Raw genomic sequence first — 26,831 nt, 5'->3', positions numbered from 1 at the left:
TTAAGCTCATATTTATTTGTCTATAAAATCATTTAGCATGAAGTGAGACTTTAGTGCTCTGATCTCTATGAAATGTTTACTGGTATGCAGCTGAAATATTGTACATTACATTACAACCCATTTACTCATTCCATTAGTAATGCCAGAGACAAAAGCTGTTTAATCAGCCACATCAAAAGCAGCTGTTTGGGTTTGTATTTTTTGACATAAGTTAACATTTTAAGTTCAGATATGAAGTCCAGTTTTTAAACTGGAGTCCTTTAAAATCACACCACCTAAAATTTATTAGTTTGTTGTTGTTTAGAAGCAGATCCTGATGATTCTGGAATTTTGATTTGGCAAGTAGCTTGATTATAGTTTTTACTTCTTCTAATTAAAATCAAAGTACACTTAGCTGACAGTTGTACAAACCCATAACAATCTGTAGGATGTAAGGTGCAGAGTTTAGGACTGTATTTACTGTAAACCTTGCATTAAGGATGGTGCCTCTCCTGAACCTTTGTGTGGTTGCTGCTTCCACCAAAGTCTCAGAAACAGCTTCTGCATGGCTAAATGTAGAATGTGTTTGTAATTTGTCATGTAGAGGGTAACCCCATCTAATACTAACAATGAGAAGAGTTTCTAGAACAGCTGGGAAGGGAAGATGAGAAGGTTTATAACTTGTTAGCATGTAACATTGACAAGTGTCACACTGAACTCTGAAAGCATCGTACAATTATAGCTTTACCAAGTCCTTTGCTTGCACTTCTGCAGAGAAAAAAAAATTTCTTACCTTACAGGTATATATATATTAGCAAATTAGAGTTTGGTGAGTGTTTGGCCTGCTTTTGTGAATCTGTGAGTGGAATCTGTAACTCTACTGTAGATTAGTGTAAAAATGAAAATACCGTCCTAAAAGTGATGTCTGCTGTCCTTTCACAATGGCTGTAAGAGTATGAAAATTACTACAGGTAAGTCAAAAGAGGTTGGGAATCCTGGTTGTGTTATTTTTTTGTATTTCAAAATCTTGACTTCAAAACACATTCTTTTTTTTTTTCTTGGCCTAAATGTCTGTATTTAGACATTTAGTATCAAAGGCTGTGCAGGACAGGTAAATAACAACCATGTATTTGTCAGCTTAAGGCCATACCATGTTTCACTGAGAGTGAGGTAAAAAGAAATTCAAGAAGCAGTGGCCAGGAGAGAGAAACTTGCTAGGTGAGGAATAATGGCTTAATGTGAATTTGGTTTTGTACATATAGAAAATATTTTATCAGGTTTTTATAAGATTTCTTGCTTAAGTCAGTATAGGCAAAAATCTGCCTTTTTTATATTAGGATAGGAGATCTGTGGTTTGTTGAATATAAGTAACAGTTCTGTATCTGGGGACAGCTGAGGGGGAAATAAGGGAATGTTGGTTGTTGCACACATTGGATCAAGATGTGATGAGATGTGATCTGTGCTCAGTTTCATTGAAGTAGTTAAATGTCAGTTGGTTGCTTCCATAAATTAGATGGTACTTCGTTTAAAGAGGCCTCATGGAAGGTACAAAAAGTAGGCTACCAGGAGATAAAATGATGTTAAAGTTTATTTGGTGCAGCTTTTCTGCACTGGCTGCCTCACTGGCTTCGTTATCTGGGCAGGGGTTCAGCCTTTCTGCAGCTGTGAATGGGGTTGAGATTATAATTACTTTTTGTGACCAATCCTGTAATGTAGATAGGAAATCAAAATGTGTCAGGTTAGTTTGTGTTCTGGCAGCGTTTTAATATATTTGAGCTGTGGAAATTGATAGTTGAACTGATGATGTATTTTTATCCCAGTATCACTAACAGTAAGATGAACCTAGTGTTGTTGGTAATATTGGGATAAAAATACTGCACAAAGAAAATGGGGTTATTTTGAAATGTGTTTTTCTGACTGACTTCTCTAGCATGCTTTGAGAAGCTCCACTAGGTGACACATTATGAGTAGACAGAGGCATCTGTAAAACAACTCAGTTTTGGAAGCTAGCACTGGAGCATTAGTTGTTCCACCTCACCCCAGGCAGGAATGGGCTGCATCTCTGAACTTTTGTGCTTTCCCCACGCCTACATTGCCCTGAACTTGCACGTTTGTGCTGTATGTAGCAAGTTTGTGCTTTGTAGAATTTCCACAGCTTCTGCTAACAGCCTTAACACGTAGCTGGAAGCCTGCAAATGGAATAAGAGGAGAATATTTTCCTCTGCTGCTCTCTTGGTGGATAAATTGAGGGGTTTTTTTTGCAGATTCTATTTGGTTTTAGGATAGCCTACAGAGTTCTGCACAAGCAAAAATGTTTAAACATGTTAAATACTTCTACTACTTGTAAAGTGTACAAATGGTACAGCTACCAATGCTAAGCTTGAATCTCTTATTTTATCACTGATGTAAACTGAAGCACTGGCTTCTAAAATATTCTTCCTAAGACACTTATTTTTAGGCAGAAATAAGTAGCTTTTAAATTTAGTTTGGATGGAGCATTCTTAATACCCTCTATAGACCCTTCTGTTTGTAGTAAATGATAGCTGTGTATCAAAAATCCAGAGATGTATTTTTTTTTTAATTATTATTTTACTTATCGGTTTATAGTAAAATTCATGTAAAAATTTAATTAAAAATGAAGTGTTTCATGGAAAATTTGCCATCCATTGGGAAGGAATTATTCACACATGCAAGATCCCTGAAATAGCTGTGATCCAGACCCCTTTCTTAGTCAATGGAAACAGGCAAAGAATTTGGCATGTCTGAGTTTGGCATATCTGAGAGGCACACTGCCTTTAAGAGGCAATGTGAGCATCTTCCCATCTCAGTGTGTTTGGATTTATTTCAATAAATGGTCAGAAACATTACATTGATTTGCTGTTAGTTTTAGTTGGAGGATATAATTTATTTTATAAAAGTGGCTGGTTTATGCATGAGGACTGTCTTATTAAGATTTACATATTTAAATATTTTCACATTAGTCAGGGTCTTCATTTGAGTCTCCATTGACATCAAGTAGTGGCTGTTTAGAACAAGCAGAACTTTGTCTCTGTTTTAAATCTATTTATGCACTTTTGTTGCTTTATAATAAAATTTAAAAATACTTTACAGATTTACTATAATTGTAATTTTAATTCGCAGAAGAAAATTTCCAGGGAATTTTATATTAAAAGTTGAAAGGTTTAATATAATTGTCTTAATCATTGAAAGGCAATAAATGTTTTTCTAATGGATTTTCATTTATTAAATGAAACTTTACTAGGCAGACACCACTTTTTATTCCTTCTCTGAAAGCAGTGGGTTTTGTATACTGATAACCATGTGATATTTAGGCCTGTAGTCTGTATTACTTATTTGGTATTTTTAAAATTACTTCACGCTATGGGTTACTCTGTATTAGGAGTCACTTATTCTGTACTGACAAGGAAGGAGCTTACACATCTGTAGTGAAAATCTGTGAGGCAGACCACAATTTTATTTACAAAGGAGAGGAGGGGGGAAAACCAAAGACTTTCTCCCATCCTTGTATTTTGTTTTTTTTTGTACCTTTTTCAAGAGTTTCCCAGCTTATTAATGGGAATTTCCAGCATTCTGGTGCTTTGGCCAGTTCCTAGAAGTTCCTTTCTTCTTGGGCTTATTCACCCTCTCAGGGCATTAGTAATAGACATGACTTCAGGGGATTTACTTTTGTTTTCTTTATTTATTTTAGAACATTAAAAGTGACCTTTGTGCTTGTACATGTCATTTGCTTTTGGTAGCTGTCTTCAGGGTTTCATTCTGCCAAAACACAATCACAAATTCCAAGTCTTAATGTTACTTATCTTAGTGCTCTGCCAAGCTACAAAGAAGTTGGAAAGCATCTATTTGTCTTCCTATCAGGCCAGTCTAGCAGGAAAGATTCTTTCTGATCCAAAAGTAAATGATTAGAGGGAGACTCACAGTGTCAGAAATCCCACGGCTCCCGTGTTGTTGTTGCAGGTGGCATTGGAAAGTCTGGGAAACTTGGTAGGTGGAGGGAGTGGATCATCTCAGAGCTAATTAGTGAGAGCTGGGCTAGTGAATGGAACAACAGAACAAACTTGTGGGGGAAAGGGGTAACACTGGGACAGTGACCATTTTACTGTGATTATCCTTTTATTTCTCATTTCCCTTCTCCCCAGAAGGTTTGGGTTGGATGTCCACAGATCTCCATCCATTCCCTTTTAGGCTGAGCTGCTGCAGGGTAGTCGTGTGCATCTGACAGCTGTAGGTTGGGATTATTTTATTCCAGTTAGTGTCTGCTTGCATTTTGGCTGCTATTCTGTCTAGCTTTTCCTCATTTTAAGAAATTGGGATGTATTCTGTACTCTAGTATGTATTCTGATTAAAAAATTTGTAAGGGATAGTACTTCAACTAACAGAGAAATGTATTATTTCTCTGTTAAATTTATAGGAGTGATGCCTAATGTGGAAGAGCATCTCTGTTTGATTTATTTCAATCCATGTATTTGAAACAGTGCCTTAACTGCTAGGCAGTAAATGAATCCCATTGTATCGTTCTTGCTGGAGTCCATCTTGCATTGGATAATTAAATAGATCCCAGTGAAAAAAGTGAGAAAGAACTGTTTTTTATTCTGGTCCCAAGGACTCAGATCTTCAAGGAGTCCTTGGTTCTTAGGTTATTTCACTGAGTTATTTATGTGCAGTGGTGTCCACAGGATAGTTTGGACCCCAAACTATGTTATAATGTTGTGGTTTGGATGCTCCTCTGAGACACTGAGGAAGGGAGCATCAGTTTTCTTTGGCAGAGGAGTTACTGCAGAGAGTGTACTGGATCCTGAATACGTGGCCTCCTCCCCAGGCTATTAAGTAAAGACATCTTTTTCTTGAGCTCTACTTGAGGGATTTTTGGTCTTTCACTTCCAACTTGGCAAGCATAACTCTAATGCTTATTGTTACATGTCTTTAGCCAGTACCCAAAGAAAAAATTTTGGGTTTTTTTCCCAACAAAACTATTTTTTCTGGATTTTCAGAATTTTCTGAATTTTGTTACTTATCCTGTGTGGCTGGTAAGTTTGATAAGTTCAGTGTTTTGGCCTCCTACTCTTGCTCCATTGACAGCGTGGTAACAACTGTGAAACCATTTGAGAAAGGATACTAACAGAAAAATCAGCTGAAAGTTGCTGGGAATGTTTTATGACTGAATTTTTCATGTTTGTATTGTGCAGAAAATAAATATAAGCTTTCAAGTATACTTGTGAGGAAGAGTGCACATTTTAATCTTAAAATCCCTGTAGGCTGTGAAGATTCTGTGAGGGAAGAGGAGGTGTGGGGGAAGACACAGTCAGTGCTAGTTATAGTCTGAAGTATTTGGTTCTTGTATGGGCAAGGAAATATTGGTTTTCTTTTTCCCCTACTTGAATCTGATACCTGGATATATTACTTCTTGATTAAAATTTCTTAGCTTGCTTCTTGAAGGTTCTGAGTCATTAGCAGCTACATTTTTAAAATGAACTGATTTTTTTTTTAAAACTACAGCATCTGTTTTTGACTTAATTTGTGGTCTCAGGAGGTAGTGACCCCTTGACTAAATATCAGTGTGCTAAATGTAGGATGTGTTTAATGCTTCCTGATGCAAAGTTGTTCTCCTTTACTTATTAAAAACTTGTTTGTGGACTGCCTTGAATAGGTCCCAGCAAGGATTGCTCCAAGTCTGGTGTCAGACCATAGAAAGGGGTGAAATGCTTGACACTCATCTCTTCACTAATGCTAACAAATTGAGAAAGAGGGGGTGTCACATGCTAAAAATGTAATTGGGGTTAATATATAACATCCCCAACCTCATACTCAGTGAAATCCTCCCTTCTTTAGTGCCTCCACTTCTCCTGCAGATGTTATCATGTGTGTTTGTTGCCATCAGCCCCTCACTGAACAAATCTTGAGGTTACTAAGGCTCCTTTCTGTCACGTGAGAACAATGGGCCTCATGTGTACTTTAAATGTGCCATGATTGCAGAAATGTTTCCCAGGCTTTCCCCATGGGTCAGGGCATGGTGTAAAAAGTGGTGTTTACCTACCTTGCAAGAGGTCAAGATGTCCAAGCAGAACTGTGTTCACATATTCAGCACCATAGAAACTTAGTTAGAACTCTCTGGTTTTGTGTGTAACATGTAATTTTTATTTCATTGATGATAGGGTTTTTTTTTTTTTTTCCTGCAGTTTGCAGCTAGGTTAAAATGTGGAATTAATAAAAGCCATTCCGTATCCTGAATTAGCAATGTAGATCCAAAAATGTCCATTTTATAGGAGCTAATAATATGTTCATCAAAATCTCTATAGTCAGGTAATGGTCCAACAAAGAAATGCTTTTTCTTAAAGTAAGGATGGAGCTGTGGTTCTTTACCTTTACCAGGAATTTTGCCTCTTGCTGAAAGAGATGATAAAATACTGAAAGGTTTTTTGATCATTCATCAGCATTAGAACAACAGAACTCTTGGTAAATATCTTGATGTATGTGTTAAAATCCATACAGCATTGGACAGCATTAAAAGCTATGCTTAAATTTCTGAAGAATAATGATTGTGTTTCTCCTCACAACTGGCAGAGCAAAAAATCATCAACAAATGGCTCAATTGCTTTCATTTATTTAATAATTCTTTCCTAAAAAATATAACATCTTGTGATTTTCTGGCCCAGGTTGTGCCACATGACCTTCCACAGTGTCTCTCCTGGAATATGGTGCATGTCTTAGCTTAGCATTGCTAGAATGGCAGTTGTCAGAGTTAAACTTTTAAACTTTCCAGAGCTTTCATGTGGCTCTTTATGGAGAGAGGAGTGAGCAGGCAGGAGGTTTTGTGTGCTGTCCCTGTGAGTCAGGAGAGATCTGTGCCCTGCTGGTTGTGTGAGAGGCCTGAACCTGGTGGACAACCTGTGTGCAAGGCAAGGTCTTCACTTGTTACCAGATTGGTGCCAGATTAATGGCAAAGCATCTTGTGGTGTTACATTTGTATATTTCAAAGTAATTACAGAATTTTAAATGGAGGAAAAAACCACCCAACACTTCTGCCTCCATTTTCAAGAAGTTTTCCTTTTCCTTATTGAAAAGCTCTAAGGACCTATCACCACACATGTTATGTTCTAAAGTAAAAGCAGTCTCTAGGTGTTGTGTTGACACATATAGCAGGAAAAGTCTTAATGTGTTATAAGTGGCATAATAATCATCCCTCAACACAAATGTACTGCAGGGAGAGGTGGTTTCCTTGGTAATTATGCTGAGTTGCTTGTATGACATCTGTTATTCCTTCAGGACTGTTGCCATTTCTACTTCATTGGGTTTTTCAGATGAAGAATTACCTTTTTTGGCCATGTGCTGTTTTTTAATATCTTTTGGCTATTTGTCATCTGGGATGATTTATCTGTGTTAATCAGAATAGAAAAGAAACATGGTAAGATTTTAATGATAGAGAGTAGCAATTAAAAATTTGTCAGGACACTTCTAAAACAATTAAAATCTTTCCTGCTAAAATTAGACTTTTCTGGAAACATGAACCCTTAGGCCTGGTGCTCCAGGCAGTATAAGTAGCTCAGGATTAAGCTATAAAAACTTCTGATTGTCTTGACAATTGAATTTTAAAGAATTAGAAGTCTGAGAGTCAGGTATCTTTAAGGCTGTACAAACCACAAGATCCTTAGAATGTGTTTGTAGGACAGCTTTTATTTGTAGGCAGGCCTTGAGAGCTTCAAATGCTTTTTTTTTTCCATTTCCCCCATTAGTGCAGAGAGAAGATGACAGATATTAGCAGAGCTCCTGGCAAGTTGCAGTCTGCTGGGATTGATGTGTTAAATATCTTTCCTTTAATAAAATACTTCACTTGGTTAAGTGCTCATGTTAAAGAACTTGGTGGATTTTGAAAATATGCTGTGAGTGAAAGTGTAGGTGAGCTGTGTGGACTCATAAGCTGTGAAACTTTGAAGTTTAAAAAAGAAGTTGGGGGGGTTGGAGGGTATAATCTGTCAGTTCTTTCCCCCCAGTTTTCTTGATAAATAGATAAATTACAGCTTCTATTGGATTATAGTAATTTGCTTCCAAAAGTTTTTATCGTATTTTTTTTAATCTTCCACAAGAGACTCCTTTAATGTGTCAGCCTGGAAGGTGTCTGACTTCTGCTTAGGGACAGCAGGGAACCACACAGGGCATTGACTTGCAGGAGTGGCTTTTGCTTTATGGATAATCTGAAACTCAGCTGGAAGAATTTGTAAGGTGTTGAGTGTGTTTTGTTTTCCTGTTCAGAATTACCAGAGATGTTATAGGCTTGTAGTGCAATGATAGTTGATGCTTTATTCTAGACACTTTCATGTAAAAAGACATTAAAGTGGAGAGCTACTAAAACCAAAATCACTGTTGAGAAAGAGAAGTACTGCCTTCCTTCAAACTGTCAGGTGTTCTTGCTTCCTAAACACTGATCCTGAGTCTATCTTGGGAATGTGTCCCTCTCCTTTACTGGCATGCAGGGAAGTTGAGGCATGAAGACCAAAGATCAGACTCTTTTCAACACTTCTGCCTTTCTTTTTAGCATGCATTAGTTTTTTTATAATTTTGTTCTTTGTGGTCCAGGTCATCTCTCTCTCCCTCTTGGTGTACACAGCCTTCACTCTTCTCTGCATGTCCCTGGAGAGTAGGAATAACCCCAGTGTGTACAAAAGTGAGGGTGCTTTCTGAACCTCTTCTCTCTGTTCATGTCACTCTTCATTGTTTTTTCCTCTGATACCTTCAGGGGTATTTGAAGAACCAACCATACTTTATATTGCTTTATCTGTTTCCACTGATAAAATGGAATTGTCCTGGTTACAGATACAAATTTTCTAATGTTTGACGGGTGAATACCCTTTCTAATAGTAGGCTTTGTGTTAGACAAGACTTTTAAAAAAGGAATATATTTTTCCAGGTCTTTTTACTTCTCTTATTTCTTTCCCACCCCTTTCCCCTGATGCACAGAAATGTAACCTGAAGTCATAGCAGTATTCTTAGTGTACAGCAGGGGTTGTATGACAGCCAACCACCTTAATATGCATTTCCATTGTCCACTTAATTTTATAATGTTGAGCTTAAAATACACAAAATGGAATTGTGACTTTTTTTTTTTTAACTCCTCTAACTTAATCAGGATCCCAGCATTATTTGGCCAATGAAAAGTAAATGTCAAATGAAAATTTGACTGCCTTAAAATAGAAGTACTTCAGGGGCACCTTGTCTTACTGAAAATGAAGCCAGAGGTTGTCCAGAGGGGTTTTGGAGTCTCCAAGCTTGGAGGACTCAAAAGATTCCTGGGCAACCAGGTTTTGGTGTCTGCTTGAGCTGGAGGTGGACCAGGTGACCTCTGAAGGTCCTTGCCAACCTCAGTCATTCTGTGATTCTCCAGAAGTTTTCTCCATGTACATGGGGGAAAATTCTGTACCTTTCTTTCCTTTCAAATAGCAGCTATTTGGCAGGTACTCTAATGTATGTAAGTATGAACTAAATGTGCCTGGAACATTAATGTTTTCACAGGGCACAGCCTTATGGGTGCCTAATTGAGATGAAGTATTTACCTATGTGCTTTAAGTGTCTTAATTTCTTTTTTATCCTGGACCATTACCAAGTATTCATTAGTGTCTATGACAGAATATTTCTATTTATCACTTCCCCAAAGTTCTTTAAAGTATTATGATTTCACTGTATTTAAATGAGTGAATCCTACTCTGTGTGTGCTGTGCAATATAAAAATTCTTGTGCCCTGAGCAGAATGGAGAGAGTAGTCAGTGGTAATCTTGCTGTTCTGCAGAGGACTGGTGGAGAAGAGGAACTGGGGTGCTACAAGAGATCAGTGCTCATGGTTAGGATGCCTGGGGTCCTCATTCATGGTTGGATGCTGTGATTATGTAGAGAGCATAATTTTTAGGGTAAATGTCATATAAAGATTACCCTTAAGAAACCCCCTAGTTAAGGAGTGAGGAAAGATGTAATAAAAATAGAAAAAACAATAAAATAAAACAAATGTTCTGCTTTTAACTATCAAGTATTCTTTGCAGTGAAGTATCCCCAAGTTGGGGTGAACCTGTATGAAAAAACAAGTTGGATTTGCTCGTGGAGATGTACAAAGAAAAAAAAGTAAAATTGTTATTTAAATATCAGCCTCGTAGCTCCTTAATGGCGTGGATGCATGAAGAAAGCATCCCAATCACTCTATTACTCAAAATTAGTTAAATTAGTGATACCATTAAAAAGTAAATCAGATTTTTTGGTGTTATTTGGTGGGGTTTTTTTGGTTATTTGGTATATTATGCATACGCACGCCTATATACGCACGCCTATATACGCACGCCTATATACGCACGCCTATATACGCACGCCTATATACGCACGCCTATATACGCACGCCTATATGTATATGTATATATATGTGTATATATACGCACACACACACACACACACACATATATATATATATATATATATATATCTGTGAATGTAGCATCAGCTTTCGGAGCGCTGTTCCCTTTTTCAGAGGTGAGCCCTGCGGGATCTGTGCTGGAGCGGCAGTTCCGCCGCCGAGCGCTGGAGGGCTCCGCAGACTGACGGCTGCCCGGCGATTTCAGGGGAATCGCTACATTGTACCTGCGCGGGTTTTAAGGCTTGCCGGGCCATTTGGCTATTTGCCATAATTGGCTTTCCATTCCCTTGATTGGAATCATAGATAAAAATTTGCTAATCCACTTTCTTTGCTGAAAGTATTAGAAAAGTAATCCATCTTTTAAAAATGCTCGAACAAAATCATATGGTATAAAGAGTACTTTATGGAATAATGAGATTAATGAGAACTGTAAGGCATATGCAATTTAAAACGTTTTTCTTTGGGTTTAAGGGGAAAAATGCAATCTGGGCACTATAAAGCCATAAGTACTTCCTTTTTATGCACTGCCTTTTAAATGTGCATTACATGTTATGCTTTTGTCTGTGATAAAATGTGAGTATGTGTTTAGGAAGAAGGAGCTGCTATTTACTTGTAATTTTAAAAAGGTTTGAAAATACCTGATTCAAACTTCTTGGCTTTTTTTCCTCCCTCTCCCCTCTTCTGCCCATAGGGCATCAGAGCAAGGATCTTGGAAACCCTTGTAATGCTCATTCTTCTTGCACTGCTTATCCTTGGAATCGTATGGGTGGCTTCAGCACTCATAGACAATGATGCTGCCAGTATGGAGTCTTTATATGGTATGGAATGCAAAAACCTTCACCCAGTTTCATTGTAAATACAGAAATGCAGGTTTCCAGTTATTTCTAGTATATGCTATGTGAGTATTGCACAAGTTGTGAAGGAGATGTCTTAATTCAGTCAGCACCATTTTGAAGTTAAATTCTGTGACATAAGCAGCCTCTTTGTAATTAGCTAACACTGTGCTCAATGTTTTCTTTACAGACCTCTGGGAATTCTACCTCCCATATTTATATTCCTGTATATCACTGATGGGATGCTTGTTACTTCTGTGTAAGTATTTTCCTCATTATTCCAAAAGATGGATGGTGTTATGGTGGGGGATTTTTTGTGTATTGTGTTCATTTTTTTTATGGTTAAAAAACCAGTTTTGATTGTGAAAGTCAAGTGGGATTTTTTTTTTTTATTAAATTTAAATTTAGGTGTGAATTTGTTAGGTTTGAGTTCTGAAGTTTAAATAAATGGTACCTTAGATTTTCAATTTTTGAGAAACTTTACAACTCACCCAATTTTGACTAATAACTTGTTAAAGCAGGTAGTTGAAAAATAGGGACTCTATTCTGCAAAGGAAAGCACAATTTTAAAATGAAATGTCTGCAGGAGGCTGGTAGTATGGTGAGAAAATTATTTTGGAACATTTTGTCCTATATTCAGTAAACTACCATTCTTCCTTTTGTAGTTGAAAATGTATAGGCAGGAGGTGGAAGACTGCAGCCAGCTTTCATAATCACACAGCTGGGCTCTGGCCAGTCTGCAGGGCAGTTACACAATAGCATCTGAAACAAATGCAGTAAAAAACCCAACTTACACTGACTGCTCCTAGCCAGAGTTCAGTCATCCATGTTCAGGGGAATAAGAAACATGATGGAAGGCTCCAAATCCCACTTATAATCTCAGCCCCTTCCTTGAATAATTTCTAGAAAATTGCTGAGAGGAACAGAACATCTCCCTTTCTAGGTTACTGTGGTTTCATTCCTTCTCCAGGCTTGACAGGTACAAAGCTTACATGGGGCTGTCACTGTGGAGAAAGGGTGAGGAATGATCATTTGTGATATCCTTTAAACAGATCTATGAAAGAGACCTCAGTGAGTCTCCTTAGGTTTTCTGTATGTGCAGGTTCTCAAATCCACTTTGGAGGAAGGTGGGAGGATTAAACAATGGGATCCTAAACATCTTATGCATGCTCTTCCAGAGTGGCATTCACAGAGGTGCTGAACACTTTAATGGGAAGCTGGTTTGCAAAACTTCAAATCTGCCCTGCAGTTTGCTTCAGTAGAGCTGAAAACTCAGCTTGCTGAGTTCTGAGGCTGTTGTAAACCAGTTCACTGAAGTTATTGTGACTAAATGCCAGGTTTTGGAGATGTGCAACTTAAACAAATCCCTGAGATGAAGGCCCTCCAAGCTGTTAGTTCTGTGTAGCTGAAAGGGCAGTTTACAGCAGTGGGGCAGCTGATGGGGTAGAGCTTTAGATCTTCAACTGGTTTAATTGCTGAAACAATGTTTGAGTAAAGCTTATTGCAGTGGTGATTTGAGCATCACTTCATTTGGCTTTTTCTTCAGGATTCTTCTGCAGTAAAGGCGGACTAGCTTAAGCTAGATTTTTGAATACTCTTGTATTTTTCCTATAGTATGCAGTAGCTATAGAGAAACACTAATTATTAAAAATAAATGCAATCCTCACAATAAAATCTAAATCTTGTCTTTTTTTTTGGCAACAGTGTTTTACTATAATGGAAACTATAGATGTATATACATGCTCATCCATACTGGTATAAATTCTTTCATCTCTGGTATGTTTTGGCATTTGAAGGCAGCTTTCCTTAAACTGTTAGAATTTTCTATTATCATGGCTAAGCCTTTCTCCCAAGAAGCAGACATGCATCATTCCTGGAAACCATCACAGGCTAGGATCAGAAAGAGCCCAGTGTTATTTCACAGAAAATAATCTAAAATCTGGTAGCTGAGCCTACTCTCAATGGAAGTTGAAGGATAACTTTCAGCAGAGCAAAGCAGCTTCAGGATGTCTTGGCCTTGCAGCTACACCTGTGCTAAAAGATGAAATGTGCCCGAGATGTTCTTCAGTGCTGTGGCCAGCCAGTGTCACTCCATCCAGGATATTGCAGTTGGCAGGTGCCTGTGCAGCTTTGGCTCATGATAATGGTCCCTGGGCTGCCTCAACTCCAGAACTGCACTGAGAATTGTTTGGGAACGTGTTAACTGGCCCAGGGTAAATCATGCCAGGAATAGTTCTAACAATTTACTGGTGTAAGCAATCCAGTCTTAGAGCCCAGGAATGCATCCTGGCACTGCTGAGTTTACTGGTGAAGACATAGCCTCACGTGCCACATGATTTGAATAATTAATTAATTGGTTGAGCAGGTTTAAGATCTCCAATTATATGGTGTTCCTTGTTGACAAAAAGTCACAGTTAAGCTCTGAGGGGAGAGACGCTTGTCTTGATCAAAATCGTATGATTACAGTGTGCTTGAAAGTTCATGTTGGAGCTTTAAGCTCTTGCTCTTTTGAAAACCAAAAAATGGTGATATGTGGAATAGCACACTAAGCATCCAAATAAAAATACCTGCTCTTTGACTTACAAATGACTGTTCTGCATGCTCTTCCTCCCCTGCAGTGTGTACGCCAGTGGGGCTCTCAAGGATGTTTACAGTTATGGGTCAGTTGCTGGTGAAACCAACAGTAAGTGCTCCTCAGTTCTGTCCTCCTGTGCTCCCCAATTCTGTCCTCCTGTGCTACCTGTGAGAAGGTGGAATGGTATTTGGGTACTTTCATCTAGAATGCTTACACTTTTACAGAACTCTTCAGTTCATCAGTTTCTATAACCACTGTTTCTGTTTTTTCATATAGCACTAAAGCCTGGTTTTATTCCCAAGTTTTTCTTATAATAATAGAGACTTTCTCTGATTTTTCTGCTTATGTCAATGCTACTAATATTTATTAGCAGTATTTCCTTCTGTGTTTTACCAGTGCCTGAAAAATGTGGGCATATTCTGAGTTTAGTTGCAAAGAACACAAGAGCAAAGAAAGTCTGGATAACAAGAAGGGTTCCTGGGGTACACACAGATGGGTGAAATGTGGGTAGTTGTCATCTTTAAGAGCTTTTTACACACAGATGCTCTTTGGTTCATGGTCTGGATGCTGTGAGGGAAGGGAGAAGTTTGTACCACTTACAAGTGCTCTAGTGACTTCAGTGTCACATGTCCTAGTTTGTAGTTACTAAAATTTGGGTGCACTTAGATCTTGCTTTCCTTTTCATTAATCGGTTCAACCCTGTAAATACAAAGAAAATACCTACTGTTTTTATCTCTAGTCTCAAGGCACCTGGTAGCTGAGATAGACTGACTTCATTGATTTGTTTTAGCTTATAGCAATTTATATTTTCATGAAATACTGGCTTATGTGAAAAGTTGCTTTTTAATACAATTTTTCAAAATCTTTAGTTATTTCTGTTTAAATTTGGTGTGAAGTTTGATATGGTTTGAATATAGGTCAGACATTGTTCTGTCTCTTTAAATTGAAACTGAACATAAAATCCTTAGCTCAAAATCAAACCTTTAACTTTGCTTACAGTAAAGATACAGTTGTGTAACAGAATGGAATAATCTGTGAATTTTTTGTGTCACTATTGTAAAGTTGTAGACCGTGTATTTAAAGTTCAGGTTACAGGAGCAAAGTCAATCTGATTGTGTGAGTGCAGTCAGGAAAACAAGTGTCTCTGATACTCAGTTCATGTTTCTGTTTGCAAATACAGATCCTGGAAGACCTAGATGAGCAGATGTATATCATCACTTTAGAGGAAGAAGCAATTCAGAGGAAGCTTAATGGTATGTATGCTATACCTGTAATGGTACTGCTTCAGATACAGTATTTAGAGTAGAGTGGTTCTGGTCAGGAGTTTCTGTTGGTCAGCCTCTTCTCTCAAAACAGAAAATTTCAACATCTTAGCCTGTAACAAATGTTACAGGTATACATTTCCTCACCAGGTTTTCCAAGATTGGTTCTTGTCTATGTGTGGTTTGCTTTGTTTTTGAATTGTTCATCAGCTCTCTAATGTGGGAATCTTCTGAGCCTGAGAAGGCAGTTGAGTCATTGTCCAGACCCACCACCCTTTCAGCAAAATAGCTTGGATTGGTAAATGACTCTATTTCAGCCTTGTTTGAAGGACAATGAACTTACATTAGCAAGAGGCTTGACTTCCTGCAATACGAGTTTTTGTTTCTAATTTGGAGGATTTGTTGTGTTTTGGTTGATCGTTATTTAAAATCATAGGTAGTAATCCATTAAAAATCAGAGCACTCCATTATGTTCTAGGAGTTATTTGGTGAATTTAAAAAATAAAAACATTCTATTAATAAGTAAGGAAAATTAATAATTACACAAATGTTTTTAGAATTACTGTATTTAAAATTTTACTTAAAATTTTGCATTTCTTGATAAGGTGTTTTTGTTATGAAGTGTTTAAAAACATGAAGTATGAAGCAAAGCATGAAGTTTTGACTTAGAAGAGAAAGGAGTGTTGCAACAGGCAGGGACCACTTACGGAAAATTTATTGGTTCTATAAACCTGGAAATCATGTTGTACAAATCTTCTGACTTGCTTTTAACTGCATGGATAAGCCATCCATTCATAATTTATGCAATTACTGCAGTTTTGAAAACCAAGGAATTTTCATGTAAAGACAGCACAACAATGTATGTGTCATGATGACTTATTTTAGCCTTAATTTTTAAAATTTCCTGGTTTTTCTCTCCTGCTTTTCAGTCTTCTGTCATATATCTTAAGCTTTCCTTCTCTTAGGTCTCATTAAGTCTCCTTTCAAAGTTTCTTGGTCAGGGGAAGTACCTTTGATAGCAGAGATCGTGGTGGTCATCTTTATTCCAGGGCTCAAAATTTGTGGAGGAGTAGTGATTTCCTTGTGCTGAAATCAGCCATCACTTCAGTTTAAAAGTAACATTCACCTTTTCAGGTGTTTATAGTGACACACTATGTGTGCATTTATACAGACACACAAAAAGGTGCAGGCAGTGAGTGTCTTTGAAGCTATGATGGGGTGATGATAATCATTGCGTGTGTTTGATGTTAGCTGGGAACTGTAAAATATTTGTTACTGAATATTTTATGTTGTCATGGTGATTCTACTTGTGTACAACACAGAGCAATGTCCCAGTAGTTATTCAGGAATCTATTGGAAGCAGTGTTCAGATGGGGAATGTGATTATTTAGGTGATGCTTGGCTGCTCTTTTTCTTGCAGAATTCTCTCAAGAGTTATATTGTAGTTTGATATCAGTTGTGGAGTGGACCTGGGCTGTTTGTAGGTGCCTGCTAGCTGGGAATGGATTTAGGATGTGTGCTGGGAGCACCCCTGACCATCAGCCTAGGCTGTTTGTAGGTACCTACTAACTGGGTATGGATTTAGGATGTGTGCCAAGAGACTGGATTTGCTTTCAGCACCTGGCTTGGTATTCAGTGAGAAGTGGAGCTGAGCCCACCCATATTCCATGGAGCACTCACCAGCCTGCTCTTGAGCAGTGAAAGACATGGGATTTAATGTCCTGAGACAAGAGAGGAACTGGATTCCCTCTGTTTCAGTGCTGAGGGAATGGCATGGACACCCCCAAAAGGAATGCTTGAAAACCCCTAGGTTGGTGTACAGAGAAAATGAATGGAGTTAAGATGAAAAGTAAATGAAAATCTAAACTTGCATATGGCATGTAGTTGGGGCAGGATGTTATATGTGCAGGAAGATAGATACTTTGCAGGATTTTTGTAGTAGTTTTTTAGTAAATTTAAGCACAGTTCTCATTATGGTGAGCATGGAAACCTTTGTCTTCTCTTCCAGAAGCCTTTCTATGCCAGAAGCATTGACATCATTATTGCCCGAGCTATGAAGGGTCGTGTTTACCATGTTTATTGCCTTTTCTAAAGTGTGTATAAATGGGGGTGGTGCTAATTACATCAGTTAAAGGTGTCTCTGATGCTAGAGGCCATAATTTGTGTTTTAGCACACAGATTGTCACTGTTGCTCTGTCACACTGGATATATTCAGCTACACACTTCCTCTACCAGGGCTGTTGCAACTCTCCCACCATGTTGGTGGTGGAATCCATGGTGCTTAAGTAACCCTGCTGGGCAAGTTTCCAGTAAAGTGCTCTGAAATGAAATACTTTATTTATATGTATAACTAAAGAGTTGAATTTTGATTAAAATGAAGAGGACCAGAGCAGAGGCTTAAGTGATACCTGATGATTGTAAAGCTTTTCATATTTGAAAATAAATCTATCTGTGAAACTGTAGATCTTCTTTGTGGGAACTAATTTTCTTCCTCCTCAGGTGTCTGCAGTGTCTAACTGAAAATCAGAGGAGGAGGGAGGGGAAAGTTTGATTGTGTTATCTACCCCAGTATTTTTATCTATTGAAGAGATACTGGGCTTTGGGAAAATGTTTGTTTCCAGTGTATTATATTTCAGTACCCACATCACTCCTACAGTTGAAAAATAAAGCTGGGACTTTTTTATATTAAAAGAAAAAAGTTGCCTTCAGCTATTAGTTTTCCTGAATCCAAAGAGACGGGTGGGGTAGGATCAAAAATACTTACTTGATCAAAGTTATTGGCTCTGAAGGTATCCTTACCTATGTAAGAAAGATGAAAGGTGTTGTTTTTATTGCACACTAGTAACAGTGTAATTTTGAACTAATTGGTGGTGAACTGCCAATCACCTTGGGGGAATGCAAATAGATACTCTTACAATTTCCTTTGAGGTACTGAAATCTTATGTCGGGGCTGGAAGAAAAACAGAATAATACCGTTAAATTGACCTTAAATGAGCTGCTTTGTGGCTTTCTTGGAGAATCCCTTCTAACTTTTCATTGCTAGTCCAAACAAGTCTCGTCTACCAATTTGATTTATTGGCTAGACAGCGCTGACATTGAACTTTGTGCGTGTTTGAAATAAAGCTAATGTTAGAGAGCTTTTAAGAATTTAGCTGCATCCTTTCCAAATACTCTTTTGACTGATCTGAAACCTTGCCTCTCTCATAAAATATCCTTTTGTATAGCAACCTGTTGTTTGCAACTGTTTTTAAGGAGGAACTACAACAGCACTTAGATATGATTCAGAATTTCTACTGACCTGTGTCTTAGGGACCTTCTGTGATGATGCTGATTTGTTGGATAGACTCCCATGAAATCAGTGTTTTCAGCTCTGGATTTTTATGTTGAGGGGAGAAAAAAACATAGATATATATTGAACTGAGCTTTTCCTCAGAGACTCCTAAATCAGTTACAGAAAAGAAGAAAACATCAGATGCTGACTTGAGTTTTCCTTCTTGTTCAGCCGCTTCCATGAAAGTTCTTTTCCCACTGAGCTCTATTGCTATCCTTTTTCCCACCTAACAGTAATTAGTCATTCCATAAAACAGATGTTTTAGACTTTTCTGGGGGAAATGCATCATTACAAAAGCTTATTTTTATAGGGATAATTAGCTTGGGTTTTATAAAGACTTTTTCTGAAAACCTGTGTATAATGATTAATTTTTAAAAAAACACTGAGAAATGGAACTGACATTTGTATTTTAGGCACTTCAATTGATAAGATGTTGTAATGGAACAGTGTCTGTAGGTCTTACTTGAATAGTCCTGAGCTTATTTATATATTTGAAGCCTGTAAATATTATCCCATATTCATTATGTCACTGATATTCAAGATAAATGTTTAGAGAAAGCACAGAAGTTGCATGTTATATGCAAAAATGTATGTGAAAGAAACATTCATTTAATTCAATTAAACTTTTAAAATTTTTAACACTTGGATGTTTCATTGGTGATTTGATTGCATTGAACAAATCAGTATTTCACAGTCTGCAATAAGAAGAGTCACCTTTTTTCTTGAGGTTGCTGGATGGATGAGGAGACAACAGAAAATAAAGAAATAATGAGACTGGACTACAAAGTAGTGTTGCTGTGCCAGCAGCCTAAGTGCTGTTTAGATTTTGTAGGCAAGTGATCAAGATATCAGATAAAAGCCTGGACAAGAATATTAATCTCCTATAAATTTATTAGAGACTGTTTAAAAAAAGTCCATGGAGCTTGGTGCTCTTACAGGTTAGCCCATGGCCAGAGGTGGGGCTGAGGGTAGGGAATGGCCAGCAGGTGAAAGGTGTGAATGTAAATCAGCAAAACAACAGCAGAGAAGACTTTGGGTTTAAGACCTTGAACTGTCACTGCCATGGTGTGTTATTGCAGAGTGAAATTGGCCTGGAATAGACAGGGAAAATATGAGCCCTTAACTTATTTTCAGGTGAGATTGCCCCACTTTCATCCCTTTTACTTCTGAACAAAGATGAGCTGAGAGTTTCTAACTTATCCCAGGCAGAATATATCCAGGTTGTAATTGCAGATAGTGAAAGCTAAAGCAGAAATAATGGGATGGGAACTGAAACAGCAGAAACAGGTCTCTAGTCAGCATTGCAGTGCTGTGTCAGTGCCTGAACACTGTGCAGGGTTTGTAGAGGAACTGGCATTAATGAAGGAAACCCCATTGTGCTTGCACTGGAGGAGTGGTTAGAAGAGAATGGAAGAGAAAAAAGATGTAGAGAGAAAATGGGCTGGGTTTCCTCAAGGCTGCATAAGGATAGGAAGAAAAGTTGATGAGCAGCTTTTTGGCAGAAAATTAGTAGGAGAAAAGTGATTAATATTATGGTTGTCAGGGCTGAGCTGATGTACAGGAGAAAGTATGGGTAGTTGCACAACAATGACACATGTATGTTGTGAACTGGAAAGTGGAAGAGGTTGGTCTCATCTCACGGTGGCTGTGGGAATATCTGACTGGCAGGGAGGGACAGAGCAGGCGCTGGTATGAGCACAAGATCCATCAGCAAGCAGGTCAGAGTGTGGAAACTGAGCTTGCTGAGGAAAAGGGAGGGAGGGGCAGAAGCTGAATCTGGAGCTCTGGCCATTTTAAAGGCAAAGGTCCACTTATGCTAAATAATAATGCTCCTGAAGGGCATCTGGGGATTCTTTACATCTTGGTACCAGAATCATATAGGGATTTAAGAATGAGGCATTTGAGACATCCTGTCTGTCACTCTATGGCTGGTCATTGGACTTGTGTGAAAGTTCAGCATCAGCAAACAGACTGGGATCACAGGAGATGATGCTGCAACCTCTGTGCTGAAATCTTCTGGGTAGACTCTGCTGTTTTTGAAAAGTATTTGAAGAGTCTCAAAGAAACACCTGCAGCTTAAATTCACAAGTGCTTAATGTGATATTTCCTAAATCCAAATTGTCACTGTGTGCCTTGCAGTCACATCCAAAAGAAAATCATGTCTTTTGTTTTAAAAGGTGTCTCTTCCACAGTGGAATACCAGACAGTAGAGTTGGAACGTGAGCTTGAAAAAGTGAGAAGCAAGAAAACAAATCTAGGTAATGAACTTTCTAGTGTTTCATGTAGATTGTAGTTTAATAAATGACATTAAGGTGCTGTGTTTAGTTTGGAGCAGTTGCTTGATTGATTCCAGTTTGTTCTTAACTAAATTTGTGCATTTGCAAATATGTTAGATGAAATCATTGCACTCCTCCAACCACAAAAAAAAAATTAAGTAAGGAGTCTGATTTGGATCTTATTTCAACATTATTTTAGAGAAATTGTAACACCTCTTTGCATGTAGCTTTTAATGTATAATATGCTTATGAATATTTGTGCTAATTGATGACATTACGTTCCTTTTTGTGTTTGAATTATTTCTGTAAAATTCAAACAATCTTTTCTTGCACATGCTAATGAAGTTAGTTCTGTCTCTCCTGCCTTACAAGAGGAAAATACTATTTAAATATCTGAAATTCTGACCTTTAGGTCATGCTAAAATATACTGCTGTGTGCTAGGGAAGAAAAAAGTTAAGGGGAAACATGCCTCTAAGAAAAATCTGCTTGTCTCTGTCTCCCCAGCCTTTCTCTAGAGAGGTTTCATATTTTTGCCATTGCTTTGTAGAGCTGTACAGGTGGATGTTCTTATGAACTGGTTGATGTTTGCTCCAGATCAGGATACTGTTGTTACTTATATTTATAGTGAGCTTATGGATAGCTGAATGATTCTTCCTTGTTTTATTCTAAGTTGATCTATGGTATTAGACTTATGTTTTTTCTCTTCTGAACAGAACGGAGGAAAAAGGCTTCTGCTTGGGAAAGGAATTTAGTTTATCCAGCTGTCATGATACTGCTCCTGACTGAGACAGTAAGAATTTTCTTTTTTTTTTTTCCAGCTAAAAGTATAGAGTTCTTTGGTTATTTGAGAAAATAGTTTTAAATTTTCTCAGTGAAGATTGTTTAAGCAGCAATCTTGATATTCTTTTCTTGACCATTTAACAAAAACTGGACATTATGGAGTCTGGTGAGGAGGATAAATGTGAAGATTAAAAATGTGGAATACTTTTCAATAACAAGACTGTTTCCTCTTTTTTATAGTCCTTTTCAGTTCTTTTAGTCGCTCTCAACATTCTTTACCTGTTGGTTGATGAGACTGCAATGCCAAAGGGATCAGGGGTAAAGTAATCTTCTCTTACAATTTTTATTATTTTAGTAAAGCTTTGGATGCCTTGCAGAAGTGCAAGTAAGAGATTTTGCTTTAATAACATGGAAACCAATGAGCCTTGACTTTGACTTTGCTTCTAGGTTTCATTTCTGTGCCCACACAAACATTTATTACATGTCATCTAGTGAGTGCTTACTAAAATAGTGCAGAAGCTTTGTGTAGATCCAGTGATGCACTACAGCAGATCAGTAATCTGAAGTTTGCAGTTCTGTCTTTGCAATGCATTTCACTGCAGTTTGAAAGCTGCTGGTGCCATTGCATGGGGTGGGGGGACTTGGAATGTGGGACATCAGAACCCCCCTGAAACACTGAATTGAGAAAAGGCTGTATTGCCTATAAGATGTTGCATGTTGTGTTCTGGGTAGAAATTAACTTTATGAACTCTTGCTTGGATCTTATTTAATTATGCAAAGTATCTTTTTCCTTGTAGGGACCTGGAATAGGAAATGCCTCCTTATCCACCTTTGGCTTCGTGGGAGCAGCACTTGAAATCATTTTGATTTTGTATCCTTTCTGAAAGAATTCAGTCTGTTAACAAGTATTCTGTCTAGTTTTCTAGGACACTGATAATACACTAAGACACTAGCCTGGAAAGAAGAAAGATAGGTCAGTCCTTCTCAAACACTTGTTTTTGTTTCTTTTTTCTTTAGTTCTTAAGACTTTTAGGAGACTGCTGAGAACTTGAGTGAAACTTGCATTCCTTGGGGGTTCCTTTTTTCCTTAATTCTCACAGCTATCTTATGGTATCTTCTGTCGTCGGCTTCTACAGTCTTCGTTTTTTTGAGAATTTCACTCCCAGGAAGGATGACACAACCATGACAAAGGTAAGGTACAATCTGGGATGGGCATGGCCCCCTCCTGTCTTTCTTGCCACCCAAGACAAACTGACTCTCTTAGTAATTTCCCTGAATGGCTCATTTGCCGTGATCAGTATTTGTTTGTAAGCTTCGTAAACACAAACTGGAAGATTGTCAAAATGCTGAATGAGTGGGAAAAAGGATGTGCTCTGTTTAGTTTGGATGGCATCCATTCACTTGTAAAAAGCCAGGAATGGCAGAGCTTGTTAACTGGCTATAGAAAAGCAAGTGAAAGAACTTCCTTCAAAGGGAACTTATTGCTAATGAGTAACTTTGATTGTGTTAACTGTACTTCAGGGACCTTGTTTGAGATCTGAACAACGTGGTTGCTAGAAGTAATACAGACAAAGTAATTCAAATTTGAATAATGAAACTAAGACTGAGGACAGCTATTCAGCAGCATTGTCCAATCTGAAGCTAATTTGACTTTCTACAATTTAGCACTGACTTTAGCATAACCAATGCTGTTACCTAATTGGGAGGAACATGCCTAGGTTTTTGGCAAAATATTCCCCCACCTGACATGGGGAAGTGATCAGTAACCAAGAAACAGATGTTGAATTTAATTATTTTTTCAATATGTTTCATTGTTTCTATATTTTTTTTATTTAAGTAATGGATTAAGATACTTTTACTACAAATTGTTGGAAATGAGAGAATGGGTATGCACACAGAATTATTAGAGGAATAAGTAGTAGAGAGTTGGAATGTTCTTAATATTTCCTATTGATTGTTTACAGTACACCAGGAATAGTGTGAAGATAAATAGTGAATGTATAAATGTCTACCTACTTTCAAGTTTACTTTTTTTTCCTTTTGGCTTCTGATAGAACTAGACCTGAAGAAAATGATCCCTTGTGAAAGAAAGTTTCAATTACTCTTTTTAAAGGCTTTACAAGAACAAGAAGAAATCTAACAGCTGTGAATTTTTTCGTATTATTTAAAGTAGACAACAGGCATTGAATTGAAAGGAAGCTCTTTGTTGTAATTTTTTAAATAGTGCTAATCCTGCAAGCAGTTACATCCAAGGCTTAAGCTGATGTATCAGTCATCCATTCTAAGCCCATGGAATTGTTCTTTTATAAAACATTCACAGGAAGTAAGTAAACAATTGATGCTTTGCAACATGGTTGTTTTGAATAATTTTGGATCTGAGCATACACAACACTTTGATTAAAAGCACATGAATACATATTTGATTTTTTTTCTTGGAATCATTTTTGTCTTGTGTAACACCATGTGGAGAGGAGTGACAGAAGTCAGCAAGACTAACAATATGTTACAGTAAATTGCTTTAGGTTCAATTTGAAGAATGTGCCTTTTAAGAATTATTCTTTTTCATCTTGACTGCTGTTTTTCTTTGTATTCCCTTCAGCAATCTCGTTTATCATTTAAATGCTGTGTCATTTTCAAACAGATAATTGGAAACTGTGTCTCAATCTTGGTGCTGAGCTCTGCTTTGCCAGTGATGTCAAGGACACTGGGTAAGTGAAATGGAAATAATATCATAATAAAGGATGTTTAATTAAAAAAAAAAAAAAAACAATAAAAAAGAAGAGCCTGTACCTGTATTTTTCATAATAGGTATGTAATTTGCCATCACTTTCAGATGAAAAAACATGTATCTGTGGCCTTCATTGCTACACAAACATTAACTGTTGAACATACATCTATGTACATGAACTGCAGGACATACTTTCTAAAAAGAAAATGATGCTAAGTATTTTTAGGGAATAGATTATTTTAAGAAGGTCAGATTTGAAACTTCTTAAAACAGGAGATTGTCAGATGAAAAGATAGGAAAACTGATTGTCCAGAGCAGTCTGAAATACTTTCATGTTCACTGTGAAATTAGTGCTTAGTTCCTGTCAAGGAATACATTTGGGATTTGGTGTCTGAAATTCAAGGTAACACTGAGTGCAAATGGCTTTTTAAAAAGAGTTAATGACTCTTCATCTATTAAGTTTTTAAATCAGCAGTGATACCAGGCTACTTTTGTTTCCCCTACAATAACATGCTTGTATTTTTTGTTAACTTCTTTTTTCAAATTTAACAATTTGGAGTCTACCATAACAGAACTGAAGAACTCCTGATTTTATTGCTAAGGATTGGCAGTAGCATTTGAAGTAGTTAATCTGTTATAACCAGTTGGAAAAATGTGTTGTATCTTCACTTTAATTAGGTAATCTTCAGCTTGAATTCTTGAAGCTAAATTGCAAGGCTATTACATGTTTTAAGTAGTGCAGAATCCTTGTAACTAATGTGAATTTCATTGGGAACATTAAATAGAACAAAACAAAAATCTTCACCTCAGGCTGTACAAGTCTTAATACAAGCTTAGAAGTTTGAGCTCAGGCCCACAGACCAGCAGTGTGTGCTCAGTAGTTCTCTAGCTGCTCTTCCTTTCAGGGAAAATACTCGTGAATCAAGAGCAGTTCATGGTTTTCCAGTATTATACTGGATATTCTCATGCTATGTATGAGGGGATATTTTAATAAATTATATAGCAAATAAAAAACCTTCTGCACTGCATTTTGGAGAGTTGAATCTTAAAATAAGCATTCCAGAACTTAAAAAAATCTGTTACAAAACTTCACAAAAATGCAAAAGGGTAATTCAAGTACTTAAAGCAGTGGAGTTTTAAAATATAACCAGTATAATAAAGGTCTAAGAAGTGAAATGGTTTTAGCATATGGAGCCATAGAAAAATCACTGTTTAGAATAGAATTGTAACATGAGTTTGTGTCTACTAAGTTACTGCATTCAAGACTTGTTTAAAAGAAAATAAAATTAATTGTTAATGACGCATGAGATTACCAGTTGATAATAACCAGATTCTGTGGGAGTAAGTGTACACGCTGGGTCCATTGTTGTCTCATAGGAAACAGATTAATGGTAAAACTCACTTAAAAACCAGACTAACAAGTGAAATTCCTGAATAGTTTGCCATAGAGATAAATAAAAGAAGAAAAAAGATGGAACAATTAACACACAGCTAACAAATGCACAGTCACAGCTGTCCAAACAGGATTAATAGAGTGTATTAGAGTACAGTGAGTCATGTGGTGCTTTTGCAGAAATATCAATGTGTGTTGCACTACATGCCACCTCCCTGTGGCACTGAATAGATGAAAAGAAATAAATATGTTAAGCAGATTCATAGTCTTTTCACTTTATTAAAAAAGCGAGATTCTAGGCTATAGAGAAAAGACTAGACTTTATCCTTATGGGAAAGGTGAAAAAGCAAAAGTTATCTAATACATGCACTGACCTTTTTCAACTTTAAAAAATGGAAATAGTTTCTTCTTACATGTTTCATAGCATTCTAATTAGACATGTAGGTGGTGGATATGTCTAATCTGTCATTCTTCTAGAACTCCAGGAAAGTTTTAAACTAAAATAAGTTATTTTACTTAAATAAGTTAACTCATATTTCCCCAGAACTTTTCAGCCTTTTAGTAGCCCTTCAGAAATGTTTCCCACCAGCACCATATTGCTAATCACAGAGAAGCAAATTAGGAACAAGGCTCTTAAAGTCAAGAATACAAAAAACAAAGAATTCCAGAGAAAATTGAACTTTCTGGTGTATGGAAGTTTTCCTAGAATTCTACACTTGAGTATTATGTACAAGTAAATGGGGATTTTAAATTTATTTGTGTGTGCTGTCTAAAACCTACCATTTGGTTTTTGTTTAATAGTGTATTTGGTAAAATTTCATCAGCTTTTGTGTGTATATATTTGTGCCACTAGATATGCAAGTTTTTGTTCAATTACTGAGGAGTTATTAAAAGTCTTGGGTTTTTTTACTTTGTGGGCTGAGTGGGTACTGCTTCTGTAAGAAAGACATCAAAATCTTTTTAACCTTTTTCTCCCTTGAGTTTACAGACTGTTACTGTGTCACTTTTCTGATGAGCAGTGACTTTTTCTGTTTGTAAGAAGAAATTGAATGTAATTGAATGTAATTTATGGACAATAATTTTCCCACCTACTCTAAGAGAAGTGTCAGGGTTCATTTGTGTTTGTCCTGGTAACACTGCTCCATGGCTCACTGTTCTTCTGGACCTCTGTGTGTCAAGGAATGTTTTTCCTTTCCCAGAGAACTCCAGTGCTCTGCCTGTTTTGTTCCTTTTCCTTTAAAGTTTTGGGAGCCTGTACATTCAAA

At 37.2% G+C, this 26,831-nt stretch overlaps 1 protein-coding gene across 1 annotated transcript in view; it reads left to right on the top strand.

Annotated features, from left to right (window-relative positions):
* LMBR1 (limb development membrane protein 1) overlaps positions 1-26,831 on the top strand; it is a 69,793-nt gene that overhangs the window by 32,468 nt on the left and 10,494 nt on the right. The window contains exons 6-15 of the mRNA XM_058023341.1: positions 11,079-11,205; positions 11,411-11,479; positions 13,839-13,903; positions 14,976-15,048; positions 20,566-20,646; positions 21,379-21,455; positions 21,686-21,763; positions 22,243-22,316; positions 22,546-22,636; positions 24,087-24,153. Coding sequence (XP_057879324.1) covers positions 11,079-11,205; positions 11,411-11,479; positions 13,839-13,903; positions 14,976-15,048; positions 20,566-20,646; positions 21,379-21,455; positions 21,686-21,763; positions 22,243-22,316; positions 22,546-22,636; positions 24,087-24,153 — 802 coding nt within the window. The remainder of the gene's footprint in view (positions 1-11,078; positions 11,206-11,410; positions 11,480-13,838; positions 13,904-14,975; positions 15,049-20,565; positions 20,647-21,378; positions 21,456-21,685; positions 21,764-22,242; positions 22,317-22,545; positions 22,637-24,086; positions 24,154-26,831) is intronic.

The sequence above is a fragment of the Melospiza georgiana genome, chromosome 1, assembly GCF_028018845.1.
Source record: "Melospiza georgiana isolate bMelGeo1 chromosome 1, bMelGeo1.pri, whole genome shotgun sequence".
Taxonomy (NCBI): domain Eukaryota; kingdom Metazoa; phylum Chordata; class Aves; order Passeriformes; family Passerellidae; genus Melospiza; species Melospiza georgiana.
The sequence above is the reverse complement of the archived record's forward strand: the minus strand, read 5'-3'. Positions and strand labels throughout refer to the sequence as shown.